Source organism: Dermacentor silvarum, chromosome 11 (assembly GCF_013339745.2).
Source record: "Dermacentor silvarum isolate Dsil-2018 chromosome 11, BIME_Dsil_1.4, whole genome shotgun sequence".
In the NCBI taxonomy this organism is placed as follows: Eukaryota; Metazoa; Arthropoda; class Arachnida; order Ixodida; family Ixodidae; genus Dermacentor; species Dermacentor silvarum.
The window spans coordinates 101721153-101736631 of NC_051164.1; the positions used below are offsets into that span (position 1 = coordinate 101721153).

Consider the following 15479-nt stretch of genomic DNA (forward strand, 5'->3'; position numbering starts at 1 on the left):
AATTTCCTTCCTGAAGACATCATTACTAACAATAATATGACACGTTTCGCTCTGTCAAACAATTTATTGTTACCGAATACACGGACTAATTACGGCAAGCAAACGACTACTTTCCTTGCCGTCTCCGTTTAGAATAACCTATCTCCACCGCTTAAAAGCGGCGTTTACATGAATACGACAGAAGCGTATCGTATCAGCTTTCAAGCGTATCGTATCTCATGTAAACGAGGTAATTCGCTAGGAAGGCGTATCGCATCCAATGCGCCAAACAAGGGTAGTTTGAGATGGAGAATGCGCATTTCAGCGGCGCATGTAAACAGAAGCGTATCGCATCGGGAATTATGGGAAAGCATTCGCTGCGGGATTACAACCGGTCAACCAACCAGCGGCGCGGCCGCTGCCGCACTGCGAGACATCAAAACAAACATGGCGGCTGAAAAAGCAGGTGCGTCGCACGGTCCTGTTGCTCGCGAGTGTTGTGTCTGGCGTTCCCTTGGGACAAAGGAGGCCTCATCGACAGACGTGAACATGTCAAGTGCTCTTCACGCTTGTCGTTTGTCGCGGCCGGGAAATGTCACCGTCAGTCACCTGGGACTGATGGATGTGCAATTAGTCCCCAGACTGCAATGGGTCATCGGCCTCGTGCGTAGCTAAAACGACAACGTCGCTCTTGGTGTGTTTCGTGAAGCACCAGCGCCCGCCCGAGCTACGACGAGGCCCGGCGCCGACTGCGACGCGCCAACCAGGAACCCTGTCTAAGACAACAGCCACCGCTCTCCCTGGAAATGGTGGCTTCCGCGAACTGACCGCCATGGAGAGGCGACTAATTCTTGCAAGGGGCCAGCGTCAAGCATTCCCCGTGGGAACGACATCAACGTTTGGTTCCCAAGGTGCCAACCGTTGCCTGTGTGCGGGGGCGATCAGGCAAGATTGGAGGCGGAGCCCGGCAGGAAACGATGGCACATCATAGCGAGATATGACGAACTAGTCGAAGATGGTCTTTGGCTAAGAAGAACCAAAGTGCATTCCCTCGTCGAGTGAAAGCGGGAAACGAAAGGGATAAAAAGCGCGACTTGAGTGTTTTGAGACGCTCGGAGATGTAAACGCTAGAACTTGCAAAGATGTTAGCATGTAGACGGCTCCAATATCATGGAGCCTTACTTGTGAAATATGTACGTTTGTATATAAAACCGTTTTTCTGATCTCTCTGGATATCTCCTCCTCTCGGCACTTGGCGCGGCACCATCCATGGAACCTTCGCGACCGCTCGGACTTCGCAACACGAGTAAGTGTCAACTCGCGTTTCCTTTACGCACTCGGCCCACTACCCGAAACCAGTTACGCCGGAAGTGGGCTGCACTTACCTCATACGAAACCATGTGGCGCTACGTTCTCGCGACAGTTAATGCGCTACATGTAAACGGCGTCGCATCGCCTTTCCCAAATGCGCTTGGAAATGCGATGCGCTACTGTCGCATTCATGTAAACGCGGCTAAATCACCGATGTCGTTGTACAAATTAAAAAAAAAATGTTAAAGCAGCATGTGTTTGGATCTTGGAATCCTTAGCCATTCTGCTTAGCACCTATCACTGTATATTTGCCTTTTCTGTTGCTTTTTATTTTTTATTCTTTTTTCCTACTTTTTTTCTTTCTTTTTTGCAACTCGGATTGCTGTGTATGCCCTTCTTTGATATACTGTATTCATGTTGCTGTAGGAGGCCCTAATTGCAGCTTCGACTTTTGGGCCTCCTTCCGTACATACACTATGAACCATGTACTGCAAATACAAAATAAACAACTTGATTGATTGATTGAACCTCCCTTTGCTTGCACTCATTGCGGTCGTTCCTATATTTATTCACCTCCCCCCCCCCCCTCCCCCCGCTTTTTTTCATTTTTCATTTCTTTTCCACGAGCACCATTTTTCTGCCGCTACTTTTCTTCTCTCTTTCAGACACGATAGTTCACTGACCTGCAGCGGAGCAGATACCGCCACCCCCTGCCCCGTCGTCCAGGCCAATTCCACGAAAAGCGGCACCTACAATGACACGTCAACCGGCTAGCACTACGGCGCTGCCTCAAATTCCTCCACCGACTATCAGTAGCGCATTATCTTTCTTTTCAATTCTAAACCCTCGCTGCTAACACACTCTCGCTCGTTACCTTCCCCCACCCGCCTTACCTCCTCTCCCCTTCAGAAGAACTCTACCTATATATACTGTGCCGAGGAGAGCATATGTCGCCTTGAAGAAGACAAGTCCACTTGTCGAAACGTTGACTCCTGCTCTCACTTTGTTCTCGCGTTGCTCATCGTCTTGAATTTCCATCTCGCGCATTCCCCGTGTTTTCGATGGATTATGGAGAAAGTAGATTTTTTACAACAAATAGAGTGCAATTCAGCACATCTCCTCGTGGTACAAAAGTCTCTTGGGTAAATGGACGAGGTAAGACGGTACCAACTCGGACAATGAATGTGCGGTTCGAGAGATAACTTTGAATCACATTCAGCAAGTTGCCTCGGACGCCCACTCCAGCCAGATCACGAATGATTCCAAAATGCCAAGTGGTGTCATACGCTTTCTGCATGTCTAAGATCACCGACATGAAACATTTGATGCAACAACGCATCACGGATATTAGTCTCGATGCGGACAAGGTGATTTGTTGTGGATCTAGCTTTTCTGAAACCGCACTGTAGGGAGTGTAGTGTTTTGTTATATGCCAGAAAATGAATCAGGCGCCGGCTAGTCATTTTCTCAAGGAGTTTGCATAGGCAACTTGTTAGGGCTATAAGCCTATAACTGCTGGCCGAAGTCGGGACCTTGGCCTCTTTGAGAATATGAATTATTGTTACCTCTTTCAAGACAGCCGGTATGTATCCACTACAGAATATAGTGTTAGAAAGCGCCAGAAGTGTTTTGTGGGTTTCAGGGTGGAAGTGCTTGATCATTCTGTCTCTTCCTGGCGCTGGCTTATTTCAACAACTCAGTGAGGCCTGAAACTCCGCCATGATAAATGGACGTGTGTAAGCTTCATTCTTTGTTATTTTCCGACCCAGGGGCAATCGCACTGCTTGCCGCTGGTACCGTGGAAAATAAATGTCTCTGTGTAATGGGCCGAACTAGAAATGTACTCGAAGTGGGCACCTATACAATCAGCCTGGTCTTCAAGAGTGTTTCCCTGGTGTTTACTAATGGTAGAAGATGGGTTTGCGTTTGTTGGTTAACTCGGTTCCAGCCTTTCCTTTCGTCTGTGCAAGAGTGTATGCCTGATATGTATTTTTTGCCGGCTTTCCCTTTCGGTACGGTTGCGCGTTTTTCTATCATCACTCTTTGCTTTCTTAACGTTTATGAGATTTTCTGCGGTAGGAGAGTCACGAAGGCGGCACCAAGCCTTATCTTGCTTTCTTCGTGCTTCCCTACAGTCATGAAGGAACAGGAAGATGATAACATCTAGGCTGACTTCAGAAGGTAAGGCACCAAGACAACCAGTAGGTAAGCGTTGCCAAATAAGAAAGCACCCAATAAAGAAATGACGAAACATGAGATTCTCAAGAGATCAGACAGAATTCGCTGAACTGTCAAATGTGATAAACTAGAAGAAAGTAAACAATATTCAAAAATCTGTGAGAATACTTGGCATAGGACAGCACAACGTGCATGCAGTGAAAGATAAGCAGGGTAATGCTATCAGCAATTTCGTTGATGTAGTAAAAGCACCACAACAACTCTATACGCGCATGTAGAGTATCCAGAGTAGCCACGCAAGCTTCATAGGAAGTAGTGATGAACAGGATAACGAGGCTCCTTTCATAACTAGGGGAAAGCTACAACGGCAGGAGAAGATGGAATAAAAGTCAATTTTATGCTTGTATAACTTGCCACCATTTATATGAAATGTCTCACGTCTTCAAGTTTGCCAGAGAGATGGAATAATGCCAACATTATAACAATTCATAAGACGGAAGACGTTAAAGGATTGAATAATTATAGGCTCATTAGCTTGCTTTCAGTATTCTATGAAATATTCACCAAGATAACTTCTAACGGAATCAGGGTAGCACTTGACTTCAATCAACCAAGGCAACAGGCTGGCTTCAGGAAGGGATATTCTTCGATGAATCACGTCCATATCATCGATCAGGTAATCAGGTGTATTACTTTCATTGATTACGAAAAGGCATTTGATTCAGTAAGAATACTAGCAGTATTTGGAGTCATTACGTAATAAAGGAGTACAGGAGGCATACGGGAATATCTTGGGAAATATCAACAAAAATTCCACAGCTACCTTGCTTCTCCGCAATAAAAGTAGAAAATTATTTATCCAGAAAGGCGACAGGCAATGATACAACACCATCTGTCCAATGCTATTCACTGCATGCTTGCAAGAAGTATTCAGGCCCACACTGGAAAGGCTAAGGAATGAGGCCCAACGGCTAATATCTCAATGAACCTTCTATTTGAAGATGACACTGTCCTGTTCAGCTGGGATGAAACGCAACAAATTATTGAGGACCTTGACCGAGGAAGTGCAATAGTGGGATTGAAGAATAATATGTAGAAGACAAAGATAAAATTAAATAGCCTGGCTGGTGAACAAGAATTCATGATCCCCAGTTAAAGTCTAGGGTCTGTGAAGTAGTACATTTATCTAATCAGTGAGTACCCACCGGGTACCATGATCATGACAGCAAAATTTACAAAACAAAATTTTGCTTAGAGGTAGGATTTGCAATGATATGATGCAACATTTGCAGGTATTTCTTACCGGTTACATCCAAATTAAAGTTGAAACGGGTGTCCTCTGCGGTGACGTCACTGGAGACATGTGGATTGGGACTCCCACGGAATGGTGGCGCCATCTGTCACGGCTACGATGAACTGCGTGTTTCCGCCGTTTCCGTGTCGATTAGCCTAAGTGGTCTTGTCCTCGTCTGTAGGGCGCTGCATCACAAAAAAGGTACGGAATGTGGCATATGGTATGCGAAGCAGGATGACTAAGTAGTGATTCTCCTAAGGTTACACGTGCCACAACAGAGGCGCCTCATCATTTTCTGATTATAGAATGACCGCGCAAGCTCGCGTTATCCAAATTCCAAAGTTGCCGGTCGCTTCCATTCCCGTTGTAGCAACCACGCACCCGTTTACGCTGGAGTCCGTCTTACCGGTGTTTGTGTTTACACTTCAGCGAGTGCGGTCTCGTCATCCCATAAGCTCGGTAAACAGTATTTATGTGTCGCTCAGTGCCCAACAGCTTCGCAAACACGGAACAGTGAGCATTTCACGGAGGCCGTGAAATTGCTTATTTCAGAGTTCACCAATGAAACAAGCACCGCGCTGTACACAGAGTCAAATCACGCATTTTTCTGTCCGCGTGTCCTCACTTGATACATGTCTTGTAATAAACCGAGTGGCCCTTACGGACAAAGCGATAGTTTAGTAAGCTAAGTACATACGGGCGCGTTTACTCAATGTTCTCCCCTTTCGGGAGGAACCGCGGTGCGGGACCAGCTGATGAGAAACATTGTCGTGGTTAAATGGACAGTGAGGAAATGCAGTAAATGGAATAGCATGTACTGGGAGCAATTTAAAGGGCAACTATCATTGGATGATATGCGAATTCGACAAGTGGTCTGTGAACCTGTGAGGCGACTGCGTGACAAAACGACAACTGTAGTAGTTTACAGAATTGGCAATTGCGCACTGTTTGTCATAAGGCACTTAGTTTAACCCTTATAAGCCTAGCTTGGCGAGGCATTCCACTAATAATTTCTCGCATCCGTATCCAAAACGAAGATCATTCATCAATATTTCAAACCCTTAAGCTTCCGCGAAACTGCAGCTTATGTAACCGTAACGTTTACCGGGAAACGCTGGCGGCGAACGCTATGCACGAATGCGACTTTCTGATAGAAACGCGGCCTCTTCCTGAGCCCATCTCGGAGGTAAACTGTACAGCCGCAACAACAAAATTACATAATTTTCAGGTTTTTGTCAATGTTTCGCACTTTGAATATTTCAGTCTAAGAAGATTTAACATCAAAGGCATGCGCTGTCAGCGTTTCGTTTCATGACATTTGTTTGTGGTCTGTCATTCTCAAATTCCGAGGAATAGCTTTGTCAAGAATGTAAGACAAGGTATGAGCAACATTAATGATAGAATGGTGTGGCAATATAACCCGCATATACCGCGTGTCATATAGCAAGGCCTGGCATATACATATACCTAGATATAGACCGTAATTTCCGCCCACGGGACGCCGGCGCCGGGACGCTGACACCGGATTTTCTGCAACACGGGGCCGTTAACCCTATGGCTTTAAAATGGGCCTTTCAACTACTCAGGTACTAGAGAGAGAGCGCGCGCGCAGCACGAGTGTCGCGAACAACGAGAGAACATGCCGCACAGAATATACACAGTGGCGCGATGACGCGACCGCCAAGAGAGGCACTTTTAAATGCGAAGCATTTCTTCTCGAACCTTTACCACTTGGACACTATCTATCTATCTATCTATCTATCTATCTATCTATCTATCTATCTATCTATCTATCTATCTATCTATCTATCTATCTATCTATCTATCTATCTATCTATCTATCTATCTATCTATCTATCTATCTATCTATCTATCTATCTATCTATCTATCTATCTATCTATCTATCTATCTATCTATCTATCTATCTCGCCGCCTACGTCTTGGTGCTCTCATGGTCGTTTCGTTAACTTGGTAGGTATCGAAATTGGCATAGTATAATAACAGTACATGACTAACATAAATGTTATGACATGCGTGTCATTTAGGTCATGAAACAGCCGCCTAAAATGACAATGACTCAGCGAAAAATGATTAACACACAAAAACCATTGAAATGGGTTCGAACGTGGGTACTATAAATGAGGGAAACACTGAAGGATGGTGATAGAAGCCAGTCATGGGCATGACTCAGCAAAATTAACTAATGACTCAGTGAGAAAAGATTAACACTCAGAACCCACTGAAATGGGTTATGACGTGGGCGCTAAGTGAAGGAAAAGGCTAAACGTTGATGGTAGAAGTCATAGCCATGCGTAAGACTAAGGCTTTCGCCTGAAGGTCTCTTAGGCCTAGGGACTCCTGAGGAACTCAATGATTGAATGTCATGGGACGCGTGTCATGTAGTTCATGAAACAGGCTCTCATGTTCGTTTCGTTAACTTATGCTCTCATGGTCGTTTCGGTAGGCTTCTGGCACACTGCTTCGCATAATATCGATTCCCGCACGGCGTGGGACCCGCCGGCTTTTTTTAACATTGGGGTAGTGCTTGCGATGTTCGTTCCATGCTTGTCCCTCCATACCAGTATCACGTGGCACCCGTGAAGCGATGTGCCTAAAAGAAACGCCCAATGGTTAAACTGCTTCGAAACAGGCTCATACGAATAGCCAAGCACGTTGATGCACAGCCCTGCATACTATATCAGTGTGCGCATAAACGTATATTGTCATCGCGAAATAAAGAAAACGCAATTATTTTTTTTTCTTATTTATCGACTTGCTGACTCTACTTGACCGCGCAAATTATGAACACCAGAGGGCATAAACAGCCTGTGGAAGCAACATTTGCCATATCTAGCATATCCTCACCATAAAACATTACTGATAGTTTAACTTTAGAAGGCAGTAAATTTGTAGAAGACAAATAAGACAACACGTGTTCCTTCAAGTGCCTTCAGCAAATTATAAGATGCAGTTCAAGACGAGTTATTCGCAAGCAGCTGCCCGTTCATTTTGCTCACGGCTATCTTGTCCGCTGTGCGCAGTTGCCCCCCCCCCCCTCCCCCCATAAGATTAAGAGCTGTCACCGACAAATAAGTTTATCAAGCGGGAGCACGAAAACGCCCTTCTGCGACATCTATCCCTGCTTCATTCCTAAATATTTGCGTGATAAAAACAGGCGATTACGAGCGTAAGCGACAAAGCACACTTCTGGCGCCAGATGAACTGCAGCAGCTTTATCCGCCAATATCATCGTGAAGCAACACCGCGTCTATAATCTGACGTCTCTGTTAGCGACGGACGGTATTACCAGCATTACGCACTGGCTTTGCATTATCGAGCATGAATAGATGGTTAATCAATGCACACGTTCGCGTCCTGGAGCGTCATGTGTGGTTTTTAATTATTCTTGTCCTGAGCGGATGATTCCGTGGGCTACATCTGCCTTTGGCTACAATACATCACCAGAACATTGCCCCGTGGCATAACTTTTAGTCGTTTTAAATTTATTAGACACTTGTGACTTCTGGGGAATCTAAGACAGGGTTGAGATCAACGCTACCCGAGAACAACAACAAATCACGTTACAGATGTATGCAGAAGCTTTTCTCGTCTACTATTGCCATTACCACACCGAAAGCGTTGCTAATAAGTTTACAAAAGTTTGCCATAGTAGATGAAGCATCCATCTTTTCAGCACGCATCGACAGCTAGGTTGATAGGTTCGGAAAAGTGTTCCCTAATTAACGTCACCGTAAAAAAACCCCTGCGAACCATACCTAAGTCGCCACCAACCACATATTACCGCTTCCGAATTAATTTGCAATCTTGAGTGTTTGAATAATCACAGCAGTCATCATTTACGGTGGATCGGATGGTTCGGATGCGTGGCACATATGTGCGTGTAAACAATCCAGTCTATCGTACGACAATCTTTCGAACATGGCATTAAACCAATTACCAACGAGCTTAAACGGGTTTCCTACCGGTTCCTTCACGAGGCTTCGTCGGAAACATCGGATTGTTTTGACGCACATGTAACTCGTAAAATGCGATAGATCATTTCAAGATCTACCGCGTTCCTGTTGATTTCAACGGCGCCGCGCCATCTCGGGCAGTAAGTGAATAACATCGTGGTACAGAAGCAGTTTCCGTTACTACATTCACAAGAATAGTCAACGTAACTAACCTGGATAGTCGGGAAAGTCATGAACATTGCGCGAAGACTGCGGCGTAGCGCTCCGAGAACCTGCAGCACGGCGGCGAGGGAAGAGACTGAGTTATCAGATCACGTGAATGATGGCGTCATCGACTGATGTTGCCAGACGAAATGTTAAATTCAAGCTGAAATTCAACTCGAATTCAACGGGCTGGATTTCAAGGCCACGGAGCGGGAACACTGCGTCGCATGGTCCAGCAAGGGAACGAGGTGGCTTGAAGCCAGCACGAAGGCTGTATTGGTTGTGCAAGTCTCCCTACAATTTAGAGTGATTCTTTCTTTTAGTACTTCAGTGTTTTCTTCAATTCATTGTTTTCGTTTCCTGAACAATTATGTTCACATCGTACAAAATGTTGTGTGACTACATTGCGCATCGAGCAAGCGCGCTTAAGCAAAGCGCTCGTCATTGTGTGCCTTTGTGTGCGTGTGTTGCTATATGCTCATCTCTACGCATCATTTATTTATAGTCATTATGCAATCAAATGTTGCTAAAAGGGTGGCCAAGAATGTTGCCGACATTGATGATATCATCAAATAAATGAAATTAAATCATTTTACTGTTTTCGAGTCCGAAGCTTCGATCAGCGCGATTGCTTAAGCCTCGGTCAGTATTTTCTGTTGACCTGGTACCCCATCTTTATTTTCACTGCCTGTCACGGAAAGAGGCCGATAGTGGCAATAATCAGGCGTTGGAAGCAAATGACGAAGTACAAAAGAAACAAAAATTACTAGAGTGAATGGCAGCTGCAAGCATGGTGCTTCACTCAACATGGGAATTGTGGTTTGTGGATGGATTTGCCTAAACTTCGCCCTTGTGACTTCAAACGGCTTGGAGACTGAAAATTCACCACTTTCAACAAATTATTTGGGGAATGCAACGCAAACAAGACAGGTGCAAAGAAAACGCGGAACCCTGTATGAGCACTGACTTTACCTTTTACAACTTACAACTATTATGTGCTCTTCTATTAGTATGTGCTCGTCCACTGTATTCGCCTTTTCTTTGTGCCTGTCTTGTTTGTTTCCCAATTGCTTCCCAATTTAGGCAGATAAAGCGTATGTGACTTTTAGTACCTGATTATAGATGTCTCTCCCGTGTTAATTATAAACAACATGTGCACCACACATTCTACACTCCTGAAGACTCCGAAATCTTTCTGCTTCTTTCTGCTCGCTTGAATAAATAAAATAATGGCAGTCCGATGCTCTAACCATTAGACCACAATCTTTATTCTTGTGTATAATAATAAGGCCACGCTGTTTTTCAATAAATTAGGCCACAATCGCACACATAATTATCTTGTTTCAAAGCCAGTGAGCTGATAAAGACACTCGGCGCGTGCCCGCCATGCCACATTCTTGTCTTCTTTCGTTGTGACAGCTCTCGCTTTGAGGCACCGTGTTATACTGCACTTAGTAAGGGCGAAAGCCTCATATGTGTGAAAAGACGTCCAACACACGCAAGGTACAAAAACTATCCTCATGAATGGCTCATACCCCCCTAAGCATTCATATCCTCTAAGCATGCAACCCTAGATGTATGATAAAGATAGATGATAAAGCGAATTAAGTGGATGACTAAGCGAATTAACATGGGCTCGCCCACAATACGTAAATCAGATTCTTACCTTTTATGTTTGAAATAGTCGACGTCCGCAAATGGTGGTAACAGCTGCGACAGCCGGCTGTTGTCGCGGTAAATAAGAACATAACGAGGCGGATCACTGAAATGCACTGATTTTTCTGGACTATCACCAGGATCAGCCCACATTTTTGCACACTCACACACGAAAAATGCACGGAAGCCTAGCCATAAACAGCTTCACTTTAACATTTCTTAGCCTTATACAAAGCAGATCAACGTCTCGCCAGCTTATCAAAAATATTCGTATTCATTTTTACAAACACCGCAGGCGTAGCTTCACATACTAAAGATCTACCGTGCTCTTGATTAGCGTCGCTTACACTCGTGGTATCACGTACATCTCCTGACCGGTGCTTATATCTTTGCCTCGGAAGGAAGCCACTTTGATGCGGGCGGCTATGCTTTTTAACTCCAGCACTTGCATTTTTCTCCAAATATTCTTCCACTTCTCTAATAATTTTTCAAGGTTTTCGTATTCCTTACGTCGCAGTTTAATCTTAAACACTGCGCATCTTTAAAAGGCAACGAAGGCTGCAAAGCAACACTAATTCAATTTACACTGGTAAAATATCCAGACAATCTAGTTTCACTCATTCGGTGATGAAAGTGTTTAGTGCTGGTACAAACACTGAAGCGTCAAACTTCGCTTCCTCAAATTTGGAGATGACTAGAGCGCTGGTACGTCAAGGCTTCAAGGCGGCGGCGCCACGAGTCATTCCTTTTATTCGCTTGTCTTTTATGGTTTATGAAGCCTCCGATAACTTCGACCAGTTACAGCACGAAGGTGCAATGCTAATAATTACAAAAAGACTTTGCTGCCATGAAGCTATTATGCCTAGTTATCGTTTACTTGCATTACGTAAGCTGACTCCATTTCGAGGATGGTCATGCAGTAGAACTGCAGTAACATTCTCGCCGTTTGTGCGTTTCTATTTCTATTTGTTTAATGAAAAGCCGAGCAAAGGACACTGTTTCTATTCTATAACCTCAAAGCTTAAAAGGGTAGACAAAAATCTATTGTTTGTTTACAATGACTTTCTTCTTTTTACTTTTTCTTACATTGTATCCTTCTTTATGGCACTGCCATTCGACTCTTTTAAGTGTGTAACCTTTTGAAACCCAATTTTATGGCACGAGTAGCCACAGTGGTTATCCTGCATACCGTCACCGCTCTTATTTCGTACAGTCACTACAGTTTTTTATGTTCTTCTGGTGCTGGTGCATTGAAAAAGCTTGTTGGCGCAAGCTTTCTAATTGCTGCTGTCACAAGGAGGCAGCTTTAGTAACTAACACAGTACACAAAAACTTAGCCTCCTCCTTAGCTTTAGTAACTAACACAGTACACAAAAACTTAGCCTCCTCCTTATATGCAAGTGATCCTCTTACTAATTACTAACTTTCTTATCACGCATGCCTCGTTTTGTAAGTCTGCATCGCCTTGCCATTCTGATGTTCTTTTGAACTTGTCTTTCAGGTTGTCCAGCAGTCTTGGAACTCACAGGACAAAAATTCTACAGTTACGCCAAAGTTCACCATACCAGGTAAGGAGTCAGATGACTTCTGTTGAATGTTAGATGATCATACAGAAAATGCCTGAAAAAAAATCAATTTTTTATGAAACACGCCGAAGTTTGTCGGCCTGTATGTATATCGAAGTATGATGTACAAGGAGGATCAATATGAAATGGAATTGGAAAGCCTTTAATTGCCTTGTTTTTTTGCATTAAAATGAAAGATATAGTAAGGGAGTGCTATTATGAAGTTATTCAAATACTTGAAATCAGATTTATGTTGACATCTGCTATCACGCCCTGCCACCTTGAATGCACTTTACACCCATACTGCACTCATACTTACCATTACATGACCTTGCCTGCATGCGCAGCCAGGTCACTTCAATTGTGTTGATATATCCAGTTAAACAACTGAGGAAAACAGTACAAAAGTGGGCACATAGTTGCAGAATTGATGAAAGATATGCTGAGTCATTTCCGTTAAAGCATACTCCGTTTAATAGCTACTTTTGTTGAACACATTCGCATGACTGGATTGCCACCTTTTATTTTTTTCCAGGTCACCAATCTATGGACAGGGTCAGCAACAACCGCAGCCTAGCACACTCGTCTCCCGGTGCTAACAACAGGATGCTGGAGGAAGGGCAGAACAACATCAACGCCCTTAGCCAAGTCTCTGGAGGCACGTTGCACCGCAGCTCGGCCAGCAGCAACATCAGCGCCATCAACAGCCCTGAACAGCAGCAACCGCCCTCGCAGCACCACTCCAACAAGCTCCAGCGGACCCCAAGCCACCTGAAGAGCGGCCAAGCGGCCCAGAACGGACCCCATCACCGAACTTGGGCTCACAGCCGGAGGCCGGGACACTAATCGGATTCGTCGAGCGTGTACAGTGCGTTTGCGTACCACATCTACAACTCCATCCACGGTGATGCCTCCTCGGTCGATCGCCTCTCCGACGTCCCGCCACCGCCCGTGCCTCCCCAATCCGAGGCGTTCTACGGAGACTTGTCCGACATGAGCCAGCACTCCTCATCCAGCTACGGCTACGACCAGCGGCCCTTGCTCGTCACGAAATTGCCGGGCAAGTACCAGGACACACCCCTGGCACACGTCATGCAGGGCTTTGCAAGGGACTACGCCACGTCTTCGCCAGAAATGCCACGCTATGGTACGGAGCAGCAGATGCACTATGGCTCAGGCCGACGCAAGCACGACATCGTTGGCTTCAATGGGTCTCCTTACTCACCCTTACTCACGAGGCTGCCCTGGCGCAGAGGCTAGAAGACGCCCCGACAAACTTCTCCTCGGACTCGGGCATGGTCGCCGACAGCGAGGATTGCTGGGGCACATCACCGACGCTGCCGGACTTGTTGCACGGCCCCGTGGAGAGCAACACTGTGGTGATGGCGGTGTAGGACGGTGAAAAAGTGGCGAGCAGGATTCGTCTGGAGGCCATGATGACGACACCATCGGATCCGAGATTGCAACAGCAGCAGCAGCAGTCTCAGCACCAGCAGCGATACAATCTCAGCACGTACTGCTAACCGGAGTCGTGTGTGTGATTCAAGACTGCCGGAAGCTGTTAATTTAAGAGGTTAGAAGTTCTTGCCTAGGGCGGCTCTGGTATCATGGCTCGAACAAATAGTGGTCATTTACCGGCAGCATAGAAGGTTGAGTGAAGTTGAAAGGTTTGTGGCCTTTCTAGCACTTGTTGTACACAAGTGTGCCAAATAAAAAAAAATGTTTGAAATCTTGCAAAGCTATTTACAGTTGGTACTTCGTCAGGCTAACCAGGATGCTCCCATCATCAGGGGCTGTGCATAGCCTCAGCTGCAGCAGGCAGCATGGTGGAGCGACTGCTCTAGAAAGCTTTTGTTGGTCCTGGGCTCGATCCCCTGACCCGGAGCAATTTTTATTCAACTGCGAAGCCTTCTTTCTGAGAAACCTGTATGGAATTCCTTTGTTTGTGCTACTTCACGTACATGAGTTTTTTTTTTTTGTGCGGCAAAGGAATGAATGAATGCGAGGAAATGTCTATTTACTAAAGAGGCACTCAAGGTAAGCAATGAAGGGAAGTGTTTCTGTGCGGCAAATGAATGAATGTCTAAATGAATGCAACGAAATATATCAATTTATTATCGAGACAGCCTAGAGAAGCACCGACATGCAGGGTTTCAAATTTCAATATTTTTCTGTCTTTGGGTCTTTTATTTATGGGTTTTCTTTGTTGCACAGAAATTTGTTGCACAGTACAAGTCTCTGGCTGCGTCAGGAGGCAATGTCATCCAATTGCTTTTCGATAAATAGCTCGGAGCAGGGGCGCTGATAACCCATGACGTCACCGTGAACTCCATGGAGGCATTGCCACGAGTATTCTTGCGCCTTTCCTTACTTAGGAGCCTCCACTGATTTTAAGGTGGAACTTTATGTTGTTCTTAACAATAGTGCAAAAATGCTCACTTTACGACATGCCAGCACTTGCACATGCAAGAGAAAAGGGGAAAAAGGAACAAGAAAGCGAGTCACTATAGTGCAGTCTGAATCACACTTGTCCGGAGTCGTCGAGTGGCCGGCAGCGCCTGTGTCCGCAGTTGCTGCATATTTAGACTAATGTTCGTCCTATAGGACATGGACCCAGCATGCGGATTGACTATGTGCGGTCTCACTGTGGCACTGGCCTGTGCTTTTTTTTTTTTTGGTAGGCGACGTCCAAATTGACCGAGTGACCTCTCTAGACAAGTGTGGTTCATATTGTACATCAATATTGTCGCAAACACCTTTGAACACATGTCCTTACTAACACAGAAGTCTTATGGAAACGAAAGCCGTCATTTCAAGGCAAGACTAAATTAAAACCAGGTAAGTACACGATCATCCATAAATAGCGGCAGACACCCAAGCAAGCGCGATACAGACTGCAAGCTCTGTAGAACGGTAAGACAAATTAGACGAGCCTCCATGATCTTCCAGAAACTCGCGAACCATGGAGAAAGGTAAGAAAGAAACGGTAAAGCTTGCACTAGGCCGCGCAAAGCTCGAGACACAGCGAAGCTGTCCGATCGATTGCGTCATAACCTAAGAGATACCTGGCATAACCAAGCTCAACTCAGGCATAGCCAAGGCCGAACGTAGCTGCTACGAAGTTCAACCTAGATACTGCCAGGAGACGCAATAAATCGGCCAGCTTCGTTGCGTCTCGAGCTTTGCGCGGCCTAGTGCAAGCTTTGCCTCCCCATTACGACGACAGAAGAGAAGTGAAATTGCACGCTGGAATGATTAGCGGCCACGCAGCCAGCTGTGGAAGACGACGAACGCGGGAGCAGTGGCACGAGCGCGTG

At 45.4% G+C, this 15479-nt stretch overlaps 1 protein-coding gene across 5 annotated transcripts in view; it reads left to right on the forward strand.

Moving 5' to 3' along the window:
• The window catches only part of LOC119433221 (uncharacterized), a 155571-nt gene that overhangs the window by 81317 nt on the left and 58775 nt on the right, over window positions 1–15479 (forward strand). Inside the window, exons 2-3 of one of the 5 annotated variants that reach the window (XM_049658937.1) lie at window positions 12099–12165; window positions 12698–13131. The exons of 3 other annotated variants lie outside the window; for them this stretch is intronic. In XM_049658937.1, the coding sequence (XP_049514894.1) occupies window positions 12099–12165; window positions 12698–13008 (378 nt within the window). In that variant the 3' untranslated portion in view covers window positions 13009–13131. Of the gene's footprint in view, window positions 1–12098; window positions 12166–12697; window positions 13132–15479 lie in introns of those variants that run through there. One more of the 5 variants, XM_049658936.1, reaches the window with a different exon arrangement.